The following is a 19,308-nucleotide window of genomic DNA, read 5'->3' as shown; positions in this document are numbered from 1 at the left end:
TTAGGTGTCAGGATTAGATGACACTAGAATCTGGATATTCTTAGGCCATGTTCACATTTTAGCGCATGCATTGGAATGATTATTATTATTATACAGGATTATATGGTGTCAACAGTTTGCTCAACACTCTACAATATAAGGAAGACATTACAGATACAATTCAAGACAAACTGGTAAGGCGGAGGACTTAAAAAAAAAAAAAAAAAAAAATTTTTTTATGCTTCTTTAATTTTTTTTTAATTACACTTAACTGTATTGCTATCACATAGGGGATTAAGAAGCCCCCTATGTGATAGTCAATTTACATGACAGGTCCTCTTTATGGAGACATCAGGGGTCTCCAAGACACCTAATGTCACCTAGGGACCCCCAGAGAAGCTGATGAAGCAGAGATCTACTTCATCAGCTTCTGAAGCCGGAGAATGACAGCTGAATGCGGAGGTGATGTAATATACATCACTTCCTGCATTCGGAGATCAGAGGGGAGATCGTGTACTGATCTCCCTTTTTTCTCCTGTCACAGAGCAGCCGTGCCGGTCCTGGCCGCACTGGGCACAGCGGATCTTGGGACTGGCAACCGCAGCTAATACAAGCGATTGGGCATCTCTAGAGATGCCTGATCGCTTGAATGTAAACCTGTTACCTGTAAACCTGCTACTCGTCCAGCTCTGCCGTTCACTTGTCACAAACAAGATGATGAGCGGATTTTTTAAGCCCTGTCTATAGGTATCTCCGTGCATAAACCTTGCCTGTTGTTTCACTACTACCTTGGATCCAGATGCCTGTGATGTTGTGTGTTTGCAGAGTTATGTAGACCTTCAGAATTGAATGCCACCCTTCATTATATAGTGCTGTAGCTCTTCATCCTACCTCTTGGGCTAAGTTCCCACTGGAATTGAAAGATCAGTTTTTAAAACTCTTCAGAAATGCCCTGTAGGATTAGTGGACATTGCATTCAGATTTCAGAATGCCAGGGGTGTGGAAATTTTAGAAAAAACTACTTGTCCCTCATGACAATCTACTTGCCCTGATAGAAAAAAATAATTTTAACCAAAACCGTATTTAGTAGTGCTAAGAAGCACTTCTCATTGGTCAGTGCCGTCAGGTGACCGCGTTGACCAACGAGTGCTTGCAATTTGCGAGCGGAATTCACAATACATGGAAAAGGTACAGATAGTACACCCGTACTGGTGGACGGGAAGGACCGTTTGCCGAAAGGTAAGTATAGTGGGAGGGAGATTTGTGCGGGTAATTCCATTTTCCCAAATTACTTGGGAAAGTGAATTTACCCTTTAGGGTTGGTGCAGACTTGGGGATTCCCAGGACGTGCAATCGTGTGCGCTGGCAGTGCCATTATTTTCTAATGACACCCCAGTCATGCCAGGCAGATTGTGCGTTTTCCTGCTGCAATACTGCCCTGCCCGAGCGGTTGTTTATTCACATGCAGACCCCCAGCCACGTCATGGCTCCACGCCCTCTGCTCCGTCCCTAGTTCTCAGCGATCCGTCCCACTTACTAGAAGATGCTCAAAAGATGTACATGCACTGACACAATTTCACTCAGCACTGTGAATAAGCTCTTCCTTGTGTCACAACTCTCACAAAGCCTCTGTTCTGAACTGCAACTTAATGTCTGAACAATGTAACATTATCATTGCTTGCTGGAAGCAATGCATTATGGGCTATGTGGCCTTGAGAAATTTGAGATTGCATCACACCAACCATGCATCACACCAACCAGGAAGTTGTTGAAAGTAAGGGAAAAAACGGAAGGCAGGGTTTTTTTTTTCCCAAGTAAGCTTTGATGCATTATCATAAACAGCTATAGTTTTTATATTCCTATTACAACTCTGACATTATATATTGTATATGTCTGTCACAGTATACAACACATACCTCTGTGACATTCCTGGCTGGCTGCTAGACCATTCCCTGCAGCCTCCCTGCCTACATTCCGGTGGTCTAAGAGCTTGTGAGTCCACGTCTAATACAGTGTATTGGACGTGAGGAGGACAAGGGAGATTCCATTGCCTGAGCGGAGGGGGAGACTGGTCTAGCAGCCAGGAGGGTTCAGGTGAGTATATCTGGGTTTTTTTTTTTTTGAACCTGGACAAAAATGAGCACTGTAAGGGTTAAGTGCTCATTTGTGTGTAGGCTTTTAAAAAAAAAGTTAGACTCACACGAATATCCGAGCTGGCTTCTTCTTAGACCGGTTCTTCCAATGTCTCTCCCCCTCCTCTGCAGCAGTCTAAGGTCCTGTAAATCATCAACGTCTATATACATTGTATAGATGTGAGGACGCTGAGGAAGATTTCAATGCTGCAGAGCTTCGTAATTTTAGCACCTAGACACAAACAAGCAGTTAACCCTTGCATTGCGGGGGAAGCCCCACTGCAAGGGTTACTAAAGAAAAATCGTGGACTTCTTCTTTAAGACTGGGCTACTATAATAATTAAAGACTGAATATTTAGACTCCCTTATAAACTGAGTAGCGATGACATGTATTAAATAATGTTAAAATCTCTATGTAGAAACTAGGGATGCACCGATACCAGCTTTTCAGTATTGAGTACCGATATTTATCTTTCAGTACTCGCCGATACAGAGTATCCATACTGGTTCTTCCAGTAGCATGGAGCCTATGCGGCCAATCCCCATGGAGCCGGCTAGGGCTGCAGCTAACGATTGTTTTCATAATCGATTAGTTTGCCGATTATTACGTTCGATTAATCAGTTAAAAAAAAAAAGGCTCCAGTGATGGACTACTAGTTTCTATTGAGATTGTAGTCCATCACGGGAGAAAGCTTGGCGCGGTGGAAGTAAAAAAAAGAGTGTGGTGTGCAATATAGTACATTATACAGTGGCGCATTATACCATAATGTACTATTGCTGGGATTTGTAGTCCTCTGTAGCTGGGGTTATTCTGCATTGCACTGTATATAATGTATTATTGCTGGGATTTGTAGTCCTCTATAGCTGGTGGTATTCTGCAGTGCGCTGTATAATGATTATACGGCACAATACATAATACCAGCAGCTATATAGGAATACAACAAATGCCAGCAATAGTACAACATTATACTATAATGTACTATTGCTGGGATTTGTAGTCCTCTGTAGCTGGCGTTATTCTGCATTGCGCTGTATATAATGTATTATTGCTGGGATTTGTAGTCCTCTATAGCTGGTGGTATTCTCCATTGCGCTGTATAATGCGCAATGCAGATTACATTACCACTGACCAGTTATAGAGGAACTACAAATCCCAGCAATAATACATTATACAGCACATTGGAGAACACCACCCGCTATAGAGAAACAAGTCCCAGCAATAATACATTATACAGGCTGTTTAATATATTATTGCTGGGATTTGTTGTTCCTCTATAGCTGCTGCTGGTTTACAGTGTGCCGCTTTTTTTTTTTTTTTTAAACGGGAAACATTAAAACAGGTCCCCCTTAGCTGTTTCTGAACCCTTGTAAATCGCTGCAGCGACGTGCTCTGCGGGCGTGTGTCCTGCTTGTGCGGTGGTAGGGTACGCGGCGTGGGCGTGGGCGTGGCGTGCATAGCGTAACTCGTGTATGGAGCCGCGAACAGGCGGACGTGAGTGGGAAATTTACATTTTAGCCGACGAATCGACGATGGAAAACGCTGACAACGTTTTCCATCGTCAATTTTAATCGACTTGATTTAATAATTGTTGCAGCTCTACAGAATACGAATGTATAATACAGCGGCACACTGCTGAACACCAGCAGCTATAGAGGAACAACAAATCCCAGCAATAATACATTATACAGGGTGTTTAATGTATTATTGCTAGGATTGGGTGTTCCTCTATAGCTGCTAATGTTCTGCAGTGTGCCGCTTTAAACAAAAAACAGGAAACATTAAAAGCTCCCGGCTGATCTCGACCTACCTTGAATGACTGTGTTGTCGGCGGGCAGCGGCGAGTTGGGAAGCTCACCCGGAGGAGAGGGCCAGACACGTGTCCTCAGCGTGTGTGGTGGGCGTGGCGTAAGCGGCGTCACGTGAGCGGGTTTACCGGCGTGGCGCGAGCGGCTTAACCGACGTGGGCGTGGCGTAAGTGGCCGGTGTGCAGCGGCAAATTTGCATTTTAGCCGACGAATCGATGATGGAAAACGTTGACAACGTTTTCCATCGGCGATTTTAATCGACTTAATCAAATAATTGTTGCAGCTCTAGAGCTGGCTGGATCCATACTGATTGGCTGGGCAGCCGGCTTCCCCCGCCAATCAGCATCGAGCCGGCCAAACAGCAAGGAGTCATTAGCTGTGGCCCGGCTTCCTGATTGGTCGGGAAGCCAGCTCCATGTTCCTTCATGGCACTGCTGGTCAGAAGAAAACTTCCTCTGACCAGAGGTTCCAGTATCGGAGCATTTAGGCGAGTACGAGTATCGGTGCATCCCTAGCAGAAACCCATACTTTTAGTAGTGCTTTTATTGTTAGCATTATTAGTGAAAATGATGCCACGTGTGGCAGAACCTAGCTAGAGCCCCAATGACTCAACAGTCTGTCACTGTTTGAAGTTCATTTTTATGGGTGTGTAAACATATCCTTTATCCTATCCATCAAAAACTTACTTAAAGTTTTAATTAGTAGATACTACCACAATCCGTTGTGTGTAGTATGTATAGCAAGTAGGTGAACTTGGGAATTCGACTGCAGAGTCCCCAGTAAATAGAAGCATATTGGGGTGTACAAAACCGAAAGAGCAAAATATAACTCAAGTCATTAACGTTTAATTGTGAAATCATTCCTTCACATAATGTTCTTCTACCTGTACAGATTTTGAACTAGTAAGATATACGGATGGAGTGGTAACCTGTGTGTGCAGTGATTATGGAATGATTAATGATCAGATCTATTTCACCAATGATGACGTGATTGGTCGAGAACCTTTAAACGTTGGTCAGAAAGTTACCGTTGCTTATGAGGACACAACATCTGGAGGTTGGAAAGCAATTAAGGTAAGACTTAAGCAGACACCCAACATAGCTTTGCCATTTAACATTTTTGGTAGACGTCACTATGTGCTTTTTAAAGAGCAGTGCTAGGGCCATATAGTGGGGGGAATTTAGGAAGTTTTAGTTGCAAAAAACAAAATGTCATGCTACCTAAGTGCACCGTTTATCTCTGTTATGCGCCTTTTTTAAGTGTCCGTGTGACATCTTAAAGGAGAACACCAGTGTTTGAGTGGTGGTTTTGGTCTAGGGTCTAAAAAAACAGTTATACTCACCTAAACCTCTGTGCTGTCTGGCTGCTAGGTCCCCGCAGCCTCTCTTGCCCCCTCCACTCTTTGAGCTCTATAGCTTCAGTGGGAGGATCCTACAGGGTATCTCCAGTCCCCATAGAAGAATTATGTTAACCCAAAAGCAAAGCGTTCAATATTGCAAAATGTGGTGGTTCTTGGTAGTTTTCTTTTAGTTTTTCTTTTCTCTCCTTCATTTTCTCATGGTGATCTGGCCAGTACATTTTTTTTTCAGCTTTCATTAAATAGAATGTCCAGCAAAAGTGACAGAGGGTTAAGACAAACAATTTAAATAAGAACTCTGGTCAGGAGGGGGAGAGAAGCTGTGTGGGGCCGGTCTAGCAGCCAGGCAAGACTGAGGTCCGGTTGAGTATATCATTTTTATTTTACACCCTAGACCAAAATGAGCACTTAACCCTTGAAGTGTGGGGGTAGCCCCACTGCAAGGGTTACGTTTTATTCTGCCTGGAGTTCTTCTTTAATGTTTGCGACTCTCTGCACATGTTCTGCAACATTTCGCATAATTTCTAAACTGTGCAGTGTTTGTATCCAGCATTTGCGACATTAAAAGACCTTTGAACTGTCACGCGTTCTAAAAGTGCTCCTGAGCATTTCTTTAAGTATTGCAAAGATAATTCAGCTTCATACCCTCAAGTCAGCTAAGCACTTCAGGGCTATTTAGCTGTCCTCCAAAAGTTTCCCAGCAAGTTTGCAACAATTTAGAGACAGGTCTCCTTATGAAGGCATTTAGGAACGAAACATAAACTAGGATAATAAATCTGTCTCTATATGCACTAGAAATCAGGGACATGGTAGTATGAGGGGGCGTGTCTGGGACATGAACAGGTGCGGACGTGCTTGTTAGAGCTCCGTGCACACCACCCGCAACGCTAGCATCCCGGACTCAGACCGAAGCACAGCCTTAAACCCCTGAACATGAGCACAAACAAGAAAAGCATGCGAAGCGGGGCATCTAAAGCCTCTGCAGACATTAAAAAATACATGGCCTCGGACCGTTCGAGCTTGAATACATCGCACAGTGCGAACCAGACCGGCACACAAGCCGTATACTCACCGCATTCCTCTCAACGGAGACCGGAGACGTCATACCTCCGCTCTGAGCCAGGCGACGAGCTGGAACAGAGGAGCGGAGTGCCGACGGACGAGTGGATGCGTGCCCTCCCCACCAAGCAAGACCTAGCTGACATGCTCCGCACTCTTGAAAGCTCCCTGAAAGTGGAGATACTGTCGCTTAGAAGTGAGGTCACACACCTCCTCCATAGAGTGGAAGAAACCGAGAGCCGATTGGATGCGCACGCTGCTGCCATTACAACTCTGCAAACCCAGCTCCAAACGGCAGTCAAGATACAGAGGGATCTCGCATACCGCATGGAAGAGCAGGACAACCGTGGCCGCCGTAACAACTTGCGGGTAAGAGGGCTCCCTGAGGCGATAATGGACGTAGACCTAGCGGCCACCTTGAGGGATACCTTTAACCCTATAATGGGCAGGACTCCTTCTACACCGCTTCTACTCGACAGGGTACACAGAATCCCCCGCACGCGGGGGATTCTGTGGGGGGGGTGCAAGTTGATATACCTAGAGATGTGATATGCCGACTGCACTACCATACGGACAAAGAAATAATCATGATAAAACTGCGAGAGAGACCGCATGTAGAACATAATGGGGCACACTTACAAATTTTTTCTGACCTGGCCAAAGAGACTCTTAATAGACGTAGGGCTTTGCGCCCGCTTCTGGACCTGCTTCACTCCAAAGACATCCAATACTGGTGGGGGTTCCCGGCCTGCTTAATAGCTAAGAGACACGGCAAGACATCAATTCTCCGCTTCCCAGAAGAACTGGAGGCCTTCTGCGAGAGCCTGCAGGTAAAAGCCCCGAAGCTACCCGATTGGAGCGACATACTACAGATTTTTCCACCACTGCAAGATCCACAATGGAAGACAGTGGGTGCTGCTTTACCGTTGGCTCAATAAGAAATGGGACAGTGGAACAAGCTACAAAAAGACCTCTCCCTCAGGCTGATTACGGGATGGACTAATAACGAGACGTTGGTAAATATGCTTATTCATACATTTGGATATAAGGATGCAAATACTAACTAAGCGAATTTTGCGGGTATGTGCCGGTCTTGGCAGCCATGGAGACAATAAGGGGCTCTGGCACCATAGACTGCTTAATACCTGCTATAACTGGCAGCACCCTAGATGATCCTGCCATGCAACCCGCAAGGTATAGATATGGTTCTAAGAGAACCGGTTTAAGTAAAGTAATACCTCAGTGTATCGTGATATATAACACTGAAGACCAAGACGGGGGACCTTTGCCCCGATTCTTCACAATTTTTATATGTATGTTTTTTTCTAATTCGTATAACCATAATACCCCAGTGTTCCCCTTCCCCTCCCCCCCTCCATACCCCATCACCAATACCTGGTCATAAATGACAGGCAGGAAGAAAGTCTCAGAAGCCGCCATGGGAAAGGGGCGGATTGGGTACCTTCAAATGGCGGATATCAAATTAATCAGCTATAATGTACGGGGGCTTAATACCCCCGCTAAATGACACGCTCTATATAGGGAACTGAAAATATTAGACGGAGACATAGTGTTCCTCCAAGAAACACATATAGCCCATACCTCGCAAATTAAATTGCATTCACGACATTACCCAGTATGGTACTATAGTACGTCACCATCTAGCAAACAATGCGGGGTAGCTATCGGATTCCATAGACGCTTGCCAGTCAACTTGGAATGAAAACGGACTCTGCCGGGAAATATATATTCATACGGGTGGAGATAGGGCAGCAGATTTATACCCTTGCAAATGTATACGGCCCAAATCAATCCCAGGTCACGTATTTAAATCAAATAATAAATTCCCTGATAGACTTTCAGGCAGGTATAACTATACTTGCGGGGGACCTCAATGTCCATATAGACCCTTTACTAGATACCTCTTCTGGCCGATCACACATAACATATAGACAAATCTCTAAACTCAAAACAGTTTCATAAACTACAACTTATGGATACTTGGCGCATATTACACCCATACGATAAAAACTACACAATCTACTCACCAGCACATAATATGTACGCACGTATAGATTCTATATTTATAGAACATAGACACTTGGACTTACTACGGGAAGCGAATATACACACTGCCACGATATCGGACCATGCCCCCATATCTATGAGCCTGGAGAGACCTGGCGAGATTAGAACCCCATATAGATGGAGACTTAATGAACAGCTATTGGCTGACCCAAAAAGCGAACAAACTATAAAAGAAGACCTTACCTTATATTTTAAGGAAAACGAGACGGAATCTATCTCCCCAGGGATACTATGGGAAGCCCATAAGGCAACGATAGGGGGGAAATTTATAGCACTAGGTGCACGCAAAAAAAAGGAACGCACTCAGAAAATCACAGAATTGCCGCACAAAATAACCACCCTAGAACGAGCACATAAACAATCCCTAGCAGAAGCTTGCCGACAGGAACTATCTGAAGCACGTGAAGAGCTACGTAAGGTACTACAAGTTAACTATACTAGATCAATGAATTATATGTCCCAACAGACTTATGAATTTGGAAATAAGCCAGGCAGGCCACTAGCCCGTATTCCGCGGGCACGCCAAAATGCTGGATTTATTTCTAAAATCAAGAACGCAACTGACTCTATCACATATTCCACGAAGGAGATAGCCCAATCCTTTAAGGAATACTACGCTAAACTATATAATGTGAGAACTAACCCAACTAAACAGCTTGAAAAACGACATGACAACTTTATTCGTAAGTACTTAGCCAACCTTAGCCTCCCTCAAATTGACCAGACTACAAAGATATCCCTAGAAGCACCAATATCGGAAATGGAAATGACTGAGGCTATAGCTACTTCACCAATGGGAAAAAGCCCTGGGCCAGACGGGTTCTCACTAAAATATTATAAATCCTTCCAAACTATACTCATACCCTACCTATGCACATACCTAAATACCTTCCTCACTGGTAGACCCCCCGAAACTACCACATTACATGCACATATCTCAGTCTTTCCTAAACCCGGCAAGGACCCAAGCATCTGTAGCAGCTATAGGCCTATTTCTTTATTAAATGCTGACATAAAGCTATATGCAAAAATCTTAGCCAACCGATTGGCTCCTTTATTATCCCATCTTATCTCAGCAGACCAAACCGGGTTCATACCGGGCAGGGAGGATAGAGACAACGGGCACTGACACTGGTTAATCATGTATCTTTTTCCACTCTGTCGACTATGATTCTCTCAACCGACGCTGAAAAAGCGTTCGATAGAGTTGATTGGGATTTCCTAAACATCACGCTAGAACACTTTGGGCTAGGCCCAAGAATATTACACGCAATTAAGACACTTTATAATAAACCCACGGCACAAATTAAGATTAATGGTAGTCTCTCCCAAGTTTTTGAACTTTACAATGGATGCCCTTTATCACCACTTTTATTTGTATTATCCCTAGAGCCCATGCTCATCTCATATTAGGAATAACGTTAACATCAAAGGTATCGAGGTCCAGGGAAATGAACACAAGATAGCGGCATATACTGATGACATTCTCTTTTTTGTGAGACAGCCCAGAACAACAATACCTAACCTCCTTAAGGAATTCGAACAATACGGCTTGGCATCAAATTTTAGTATAAACCTACACAAATCAGAAATCATGAATATTACAGCTTCCCCACAAGAATGCCAATATTTACGTAGTATGTCACCATTCACATGGAAAACACGTACATTGAAATACCTAGGCATAAACCTGACCCCTAAATTTCCAGACTTAATGACGTATAACTATATTCCACTCCTGAATAGCATCAAAACAGATCTGTCGAGGTGGACAAATGATCGACCTTGTCTCACCTTGACAGGCAGGATTAGCGCTGTTAAAATTAATATTTTGCCAAGGGTGTTATATCTGCTGCAAACAGTACCTATTCCCCTACCTGAATGCTACCTTAGGATCTTGCGTAAAGAGGTCGATAAATATATCTGGAATCGATCTAGAGCCAGAATCTCCCGACAGACCCTTTATAAGGACTAGACAGGAAGGTGGACTGGCCCTCCCAGATTTTAATCTATATTACTATGCTGTGGCACTCAACAGGGTAATAGACTGGACCTACCAATTGGGAAGTAAAAAATGGGTCGACTTGGAAACCACTTTGGCAGGTCAATCGCTATCGACGATACCCTGGATTCCACCAGAACATAGAGAGCTGCTGAACTCCACCTCCCCACTGACGAGGTCCACCCTAACCATATGGACAAAATTATATCCCCAACTTATTGGTGCTTATAACTCTCCGTTACTGCCCCTACGGGGTCATACATATTATTTTCCAGGCCTGTTGGATAATGGTCTACGACACTGGTCTACTAATAAACCTTTTAAACTACATGAGGTTATACAGGAATCAGGGCTCATCAGTACATTACAACAAATACAGAATAGGTTTGGTACTAGACCTCTGGACAATTGGTGGTACCACCAGCTACATCATTTTATATCCTCCCTCCCTAAACCACTTAGATCACTGAAAAATTTATGCCCACTGGAGTCCATACTATCACAAACAGATCCTCCTCCACACGGTCTATCGCAAATGTATAAAATACTATTAGCAACACGGACGTCTCAAGAACCGCCATATATAGCAATATGGGAGGCAGACTTGGGTACCGTTTTGACAGACACACAGAAAAAGCGGATCCTCAGTCTTAACTCCACATCTTCTATCAGCACCCATGTAATAGAGGCTACATTTGCTCTCCCTGTACTTGTACGGGTTTCCTCCCATGCTCCAAAGACCTGCTGGTAGGTTAATTGGCCCTGTGTGTATATGTGATAGGGACTTTAGATTGTAAGCTCCTTGAGGACAGGGACTGGTGCGAATGCGAATTTCCTCGATCAGTCAGGCTGATCGAATCGTACGAAAATCGATGGATTAGTGAACAAAAATCACAAAATGAACACTGCACAGGCGCAAAGGAAAATCCGTTCCGTCAACCGCCGAAATTCGGTCAGTTAGTATTGCTACAGAACGATAATCGTAATCCAAATTGGTCTGTGCATGATGGGGTATTCGAGCGGAAATTGAATGACGGTTCAATGAAGGCATGAATATAATGGAACGATAAATGTAAGGTGTATGGGCACCTTTTACATAAAAGTACAATTTGTAACCTGCACCAGACAGGCTGGTTCTTTAATTCTAGCTTCATCCTGTAATAAATCTAGAATCTACCTGCATATTTGACAAGCATCTTTCATAAAATATGTTGAAAAGAACAGCATGACACCTTTTAAGAGAACATATTCGTGGTCATCACTTCCTTCCCAAATCCATAAAAAACAATTCTTCAGTTTTGTGTAGTGGGAGATACATTCAGATAATCTCATCATAGCCTGAATGATAGTACTGTACTGTATGACTCAGAGAGACGTTTTTGTTGAAAATTGCTGCGCTCTACAGCATAACGATTTTTAAATTGAATGCATACCTATTATTATACTCAGACAAATGTGCCTCAACAGAGAAAAGAACTGACATAACAAACATATTTTGCATTGAAGAGTATGTGTAGGCAAACGGCTAAATACAGAGTTGAAATGTGTATTTGTGATCAAAACATTGTATATGCTATTGGGCTTACTTTGTAATCTAGACCAGACACTGTACAAAGTTCTGACCATTTATATTTCCCACTTCGGACAAAACAAAAAAGCTTGGTCAGCACTGTGTTTTGGATTGTGCCTGCACCACCAACAGCCCTCTATGGGCTCTGGGCAGCTTTTAGACAGTTTTCTGTGAACATCGATAGGTAAAAATTGATTGGCTCGATCTGCCGGTCATAATAGTCGATATAAATGTAGAGTAGCTGAAGCTGTGACTCCGCAGGATAGCCAGAGACAATGGTCTGACAAAATATGATGGGTGGAAGGTCTTTTGGTACTTCAGTTCTGTTTCCTGATCTGGTATGGTGGATTTCCCATTCGTCATATTTGTGAATGGGCATGCTTTTGCCTTCATGCTGCCTCTTCTGGATTCTTTTGCTGCTGATTACTTAAAAGCTAGACTGTATGGGCAAACATTCTGAAAATGAACAATGATTGTGTACAGTCAGCACCATATGCTCCAAACTGATAGTCAACATTTGTTTTTCAAACAGTGGCATAACAAAGGGGGTATGGCCCACACCGGATAACTCCATTGGAGGGTTAACAACAAAATGAAAGTAATTTTGGTGTCACCCCCTCTGAAAAGTCAGGCACTTATCATGGACCCAGAGCCTGACCGTTGTACGAGAGAAGCGGGCTCAGTGGCATACCTTATCTTGCCGGGTTTATGTCCCCTCCTTTTTTTTTGCCGTTGCCCATCACCAAGATGGCCGTCAGCAGGTAAGCGTGCGTGACAATGTTGCAGTGCTCAATGACGTCACTCAGCGGGTTGTCACTCGGCGGCTGTGGGTGACACCACGCCTCGGGATGCCCTTGTTTGCAAGTGGCATACCTTATCTTGCCGGGTTTATGTCCCCTCCTTTTTTATTTTTGCCGTTGCCCATCACCAAGATAGCCGTCGGCAGGTAAGCGTGCGTGGCAATGTTGCAGTGCTCAATGACGTCACTCAGCGGGTTGTCACTCGGCGGCTGTGGGTGACACCACGCCTCGGGATGCCCTTGTTTGCAAATGCTTTGCAAGTACCAATCCAATCCCCTAAGACACCCTGATCTCTGGCAGTGGGAGAGTGAGCACTTCCCTTCCTTTTTTTTGTCACAGGGCAATCTGTTTGTTTTGTTTTTCTTCTGCCTCCACTCACTTGCAGGTCTCAGCTGTCACTTTCACTGTAGCTGCTGCTTTGTGTATAAGAAGCCACTTAAACTGCTGCTAATACATGAGTTGGGATTGTCAGTTTAGCTCTGCAATTTACACCAGGAGAGCTACTTTCCTCATATAATCTACAGGACTTTTACTTCAACAGCGGGTCCTGCTATCAGGAGCACTGACAGTGGAGCCAAGATCAGCAAGGTTCACGCCAGGATCCAGCTGTGACAGTGGCAGCCTACAGATCATACTGGGAGATTGGCTCTCTGTGGGGTTTTGCTGATATTTCTATTCTACCTGTTAAATTACAGAGACCACAGTAGTGATCAGTTCAAGTTCTGAGGCTAGGTTCACACCAGGGGCAGTGTGTTCCGGCCCGATTCTGCTGCAAGCACTATTTTGATGGCACCGCACCAGACCGCAGGCACAATGTGCCTTGCGATCACGTGCGGACGATCACACTGCGGCCGAAGGGCAAGGCTACGGTGCCATTCATTTCAATGGCCCGTCACGCCCCCTCCAGCCCCACAAAAAAAGTGAGTCGGCCGCAATGCGATGCAGTGCGTTCCGGACAGAATCGGAATATTTGTAACAATATACGGGGAAGGGGATTCTTTTACAAGCATACATATTTTTATACAGAGCAGGGTGTGACCTTTTTTCTGCCTGTACCCCACTAGTGTCTCTTTTTACAGCTCCAACCCAGTTTGTCTTTTGCTAGTTATAACAAGAAAAAAAACAAAACAAAGAAACAGGAGAAACAACAAACACTCTGCCTTTTTTTTTTTTACAGATATGCAGAGGAAAGGTGTTCATACCTGCCTTTATCCTCTAAAACTATGTAGATCAGGGGTGCCCATTAGGTAGATCGTGGTCTACCAGTAGCTCTCAAAGCTGATGCTGATAGATCACGAAGGGTGTGAATGGTGGCCCCTTTATTCCATTTTGGTATATTTATTTAGCTGTGCACACATGATTACCTATGAGCCTGAGTCTGCTGAGCCAAGCTCCCTGACACCTTTCTGGTGGATACTGGTGATTGAAGTGCTATGTATTACATCAAAGAATATTAGTTTATACAGCCTGTTGCACTACACTGTCTGAGACAGCCAGGGGAGAGCGTGAAGAGAGACAACCAGGGGAGAGAGCGAGGAAAGGCAGCCAGGAGAGAGAGAGAGCGAGGAAATGCAGCCAGGAGAGAGCGAGGAAAGGCAGCCGGGAGAGAGATAGAGCAAGGAAAGGCAGCCGGGAGAGAGATAGAGCAAGGAAAGGCAGCCGGGAGAGAGAGAGCGAGGAAAGGCAGCCAGGAGAGAGAGAGCGAGGAAAGACACAGCCAGGAGAGAGAGAGCGAGGAAAGACACAGCCAGGAGAGAGAGAGCGAGCAAAGACAGCCAGGAGAGAGAGCGAGGAGAGACAGCCAGGAGAGAGGGAGGTTTTTTTTCGTTGGTAGATCTCATGTAGCTCGTCATTTGAAAAGTAGATCTTAACACAAAAATTGTGGGCACCCCTGATAGGGGGCGTGTCTGAGCGGACGTCTAGAGGCGCCCGCTCAGATCTAGAGAGCTCCGGGCCGGCCGTTTTTCTACTTCGGCCGGCCCGGAGGCAGTTAAACATGCTCAAAATGTGGTCAATAAAAGGAGGGATTATAACAGATGCTAATGGTGCATCTAAATCTCTGTATTTTGGTACATTGCGAGCGCATTATATTACAAGTGCAATGCGCTAAAAAAAAAACCTTCTTGCTGCATCTTTGGTGGACCAGGAGTGAAGACAACTGAAGCAAATGTACAACTGTTTATCACTCCAACCAGGTCTCATGTCTTAAGGCCCCTTTCACATGGGCACCTTCAGGTCCGTTCAGCAGGGGATCCAAGCATGGATCCCCTGATAATCGGATCAGTTTGGAACAGACATCTGTGTTCGTCCAAAACTGAATTACCAGATTCATGTTTGGTCTATGGAGGAGTCGGATTTAGGGCTGGTTCACACGATGTCCAGATTCTGTCCAAACCAGAACAGTTAGCTCTTGGACCAAAAACGCATCCCAATGTATGTGTCCAGACCCACGTGTCAAAAACGTACATAACGCACTGGACTTCGCCTAAAAGCCAATTGTAAGCTTAAAAAAAAGAACTGGAACGCGGTACAAACGCACTGCGTTTGCAGATCTGGTCCGGACATGGTGTAAACATAGCCTAAAATGGACATGTGTCCGTTTACATCAGATTATCCCAGATCTGCCACGATCGGATCCGCCAAAATTAAATTCTGTTCCATTTGGTCTAACGAACCTGGCCAGAGTCGGGGGTAACCGGATGTAAACAGACACGTCCGTTTAGATCCAGCTGTCCATAGACTAACATCAGGCTTTCGATCATATCCACCTGAAAAACTGACTGACCTGATCAGAATCCCCCTGTGAAAGGGCTTTAAATGAGGCAAGATATCTGATGCCATTTAGATCTGAATGTTTTAGGGCCCTGTCACACCAGCTCCAGTGGGTTCCAGCACGATTCGCTGCTGGAACGCAGTGGATCGCATCCCGGCAGGCTTCCTGCGGGAGGGGGCTTGGCGGTGTGTTGAAGTCAAAGGCACCGCAGCCCCGCCCACAGTGTGATTGCACGCATTGTGCTGGAACGCACCAAAGCTGGTGTGACGGCGACAAATCGCGCTGAAATACGCCCAGGTGGGAACTATGCCCATAGGGATTAATTGGATTTCACTTCTTGACCGTTTTTCAGCGCTGAAAAAACGCCCAGGTGTGAACCCAGTCTAACTGGGCCCTTATAATTTTGCACCAGGTTTCATAGCACCAACAATTTCACATATCAGCCTATTACAGTAGAACTACAGTCAAGACTTTTTAAAGTTTTGGATTGGGTAGGGTTAGAACCTCTGTAATGTTTGTTTTGCTCTTTCTGTCCCTGCTGGGATTATTCTCTCTTGACCACTCGCATCATTAGGGAAAATGAGATAGAATCAAACATTGAGTTGTCACCAGAACAAGAGGGGAAATCTTTCAATGAGAACGTTTCTTCTGTGACAACTGTCTAGGAGTATATTTCCTTCTCAAATATAGAGACTTGCTCTTATTTCCTGTTAAGTCTATGAGGTAGGAAATGAAGAGAAATCTCCCTATTGTAATGCAGATAACCCAAAATATCTAACAGGTTAAAAACTGCTTTGCTTTAGATATAGTTTAAAGTGTTCAACTTAGTATTCTGTATAACAAGATGCTAAGTACATGAAGAAAATAAAAGGGTGTTTTTCTTTCAGTTAGTATATATTACGTGTGTGTGTGTTGTACATTTTTTTTACGTTTAGCTTGTTTTGTGCAGTGTTGTAAACCAAACTTATCGGTAAATGCCAATAACATATGGGGGAAACTTGAAAACAGCTCGGTATGTGGGTGCGGTTTAGAGATTTTATTTTGCACTGCTACACAGAAGCATTTTGGACAGGCTGCTCCCAGGACTACAGCTGATCAATCACTTGTGGAAGGAGCTGCTTTATTTTGCCTCCTGAAGAGTTTTTTATTCCTTGTCTTTGCTAGTGGGTTCCTTTTTAAAATGAATGTAGATATGTTTTACTGGTACTACAGTCAGGTACGTATTGTGATAGAAAGTATATGTCCTAAACTCAGGATTTTATTTGCAATAAGTAAATTATATGAAATTGTATGTGAAAATGATTTTGCTTTTTGTATTCAAGTGTGCGTGTATATCAGGGGTGGACAAATTTAATATAGATTTCAGGAGCCAGCCCCACGTGCCCCTTCCTAGAGAGAACTGAAAAAGTTAGGAGTCAGCTATAAACTTCAAGGCGCATTGGCTATCTGACTCCTCGGATTTGTCCAGCCCTCATGTGTATGTTGATTATGATTGTAGCAAAAAGGAAATATACTGAATGTGGAATGATGATTGGGCAGATCTTCTCTATAAATCGTTAGCAGTATTTTCCTTTTTTTATATTTTATTTTATTTTATGCTGTAGACATAATTGGGGCCTCCGTGATAAAAAAAATGTATTCTATGCACACCCACACTATAGTGTTGCAGCTTGCTAAGTTCTCAGACATTTGTCTACTAAGGGAAAGGGAAAACCATGTCTGACCTTTCATCAAACAGGGAACACTCTGAACAGTGGATGTTTTGATGGTCAGTATAAACAAGGCATTTACAGACACATGAGTGCAAACAGCATTGTGTGGTCAGTGCACTAATGCATGTTTAAATGGTTAAAAGTGAGCTTTTTAATGACTATTCATCATGCAGGATTAAGAAAACGGCTTTCTTTTAATTCCAAATCCTTATATTTACTCCTGTTTAAGGACTGGCTTTTGAAGCAAATGAAAGATGATACATACTATACCTGAAGTCAAGTTGCTATGGACAGCAGTTGTATGTTTGCATATGTTTTAATAAATCTGTTTCTTAAACTTTTGTTTGTTTTTCTTAACTGCTTTGCTGTTTAGAAAATGTTGTGTAAGTTAATAATTGTCCTGTACTAGAAACTGGAGAAAAATAGCAGCTAACTGCCGCAATCACAAACTTTAGAATAGGTGAAACCTGACTGGTTTGCCTTTTGCAACCACTTTACTTTTGTTCTTCAGTTTGTTACGGTGTTGTTGTTTTTTTAACCCTGCCCACACATTTTTATTCTTCTGAAAGTAGAAAATTTGTTCTTGAGTTTTAGAAAAGCAAATATAGTATAAAATATATATTTTTAAGGTGAACTGAGAACTCATCAAAAAATATTGACATATTCCCAACAAGCATTAAAAGCTCTTTAACCACCTGTGGACCGGCCACTGTATTAAAACTGGTGCATTCGTCTGGGCGCATGTACCTGTGCATCCTACTGTGGACGCATGTGTGTGTGGTCCGGCTCTGTGTCTTGTGATCGCTGTTATATCGATCACATGGCAATTTACATTGCCAAGCCCTCCCCTTCCTCTTACATGGGAGACAGGGAAGAGTAAAGTGAGTTATGAATGGATGAGTCATCCATTCATTACTTACTAGTGTGAAAACAAGCTTTTCCTGCTTATATCTATAGGGCTGCAACCAACTAATCGATTATTAGATTGATAATAGTTGTCAATTCTCATTATCAATTAGTTGGTTGGATCCCCTCACGCTCTCCTTCATGATGGGGGGGGGGGCACAGCAAGCAGTGGGCAGGTGCAATAGCCAGCCTGATTTTTGCTATTGCAATTTGAAATGGCCAATAGCAGGCTGGCTATTGCACCATCCCACTACCTGCTGTATTCACATTCAGCTGCCGTCTGCGGAATCTTGTCATTGGCAACTGTCATTTCCTGGCTGAAGCTATTCAAGCTCCATGTGCTTACAATATTATTTTTTTAAATTATGGAAGTGGAAAAAAGTAATTTTTGGTTTCTGCCTGACATTCTTCTGCGGGAGGTGCGTTGCTGTGCCATTAATTTCAAAGGCACCCCAAATGTGCCACCCACCCACAGTGTGATCACCCGCACTGGAACGCACGGTACTGCAATGCTGTACGTTCCAGTGCAGTGCGATTTGCAAAAAATTGTGCATGCTGTTTTATTCTGAAGTAGACTTTGTAACACTCCATTTGTGTATTTTATTTTAAATTAAGGATGGTATTTTTTTTTAATCTGCTTTAACCGGAAAAATAATCGGCCAACTAATCGATTATGATAATAATCATTAGTTGGGGCCCTAGTTATCTGCATTCTGTTTCTGCTCTGACCTGTATATTGACCCTTTCATCTTCCTTATCCTTCACATCTATAGATTAACTCGTTCATCCCCATCCTCCCACTGTATGTGACCTGTACATAAACCCCTTCACCTCTGCCTTCCTCTATCTATGACTTGTACTTTTATTTTATCTTGTGGACTATTACCAAGCTCCATGTTTTAACCCCCTCAATACCGGCATGTTTCTTCATTTCCCCAAAAATTTAGACAAAAAAAAATCAGATCACCTTGGAGTGTCTACTTGTCCAAGGGCTAAAGTGGGGGCCAAATCTACTTGTCCTTAACGACAATCTACTTGTCCCAATACAAAAAATAGTTTTAATCAAAACTAAGGATGCACCAATACCGGTTTTTCGGTATCGTGTACGAGTACCGATTTTTTTT

At 43.6% G+C, this 19,308-nt stretch overlaps 1 protein-coding gene across 1 annotated transcript in view; it reads left to right on the top strand.

Moving 5' to 3' along the window:
* MOV10L1 (Mov10 RISC complex RNA helicase like 1) overlaps window positions 1-19,308 on the top strand; it is an 84,667-nt gene that overhangs the window by 226 nt on the left and 65,133 nt on the right. Inside the window, exon 2 of the mRNA XM_018576723.1 lies at window positions 4,809-4,990. Coding sequence (XP_018432225.1) covers window positions 4,809-4,990 — 182 coding nt within the window. The remainder of the gene's footprint in view (window positions 1-4,808; window positions 4,991-19,308) is intronic.

Source organism: Nanorana parkeri, unplaced genomic scaffold (genome assembly GCF_000935625.1).
Source record: "Nanorana parkeri isolate BGI_ZX_2015 unplaced genomic scaffold, ASM93562v1 scaffold75, whole genome shotgun sequence".
NCBI lineage: Eukaryota > Metazoa > Chordata > Amphibia > Anura > Dicroglossidae > Nanorana > Nanorana parkeri.
This window is presented reverse-complemented; position numbering and strand designations above follow the sequence as displayed.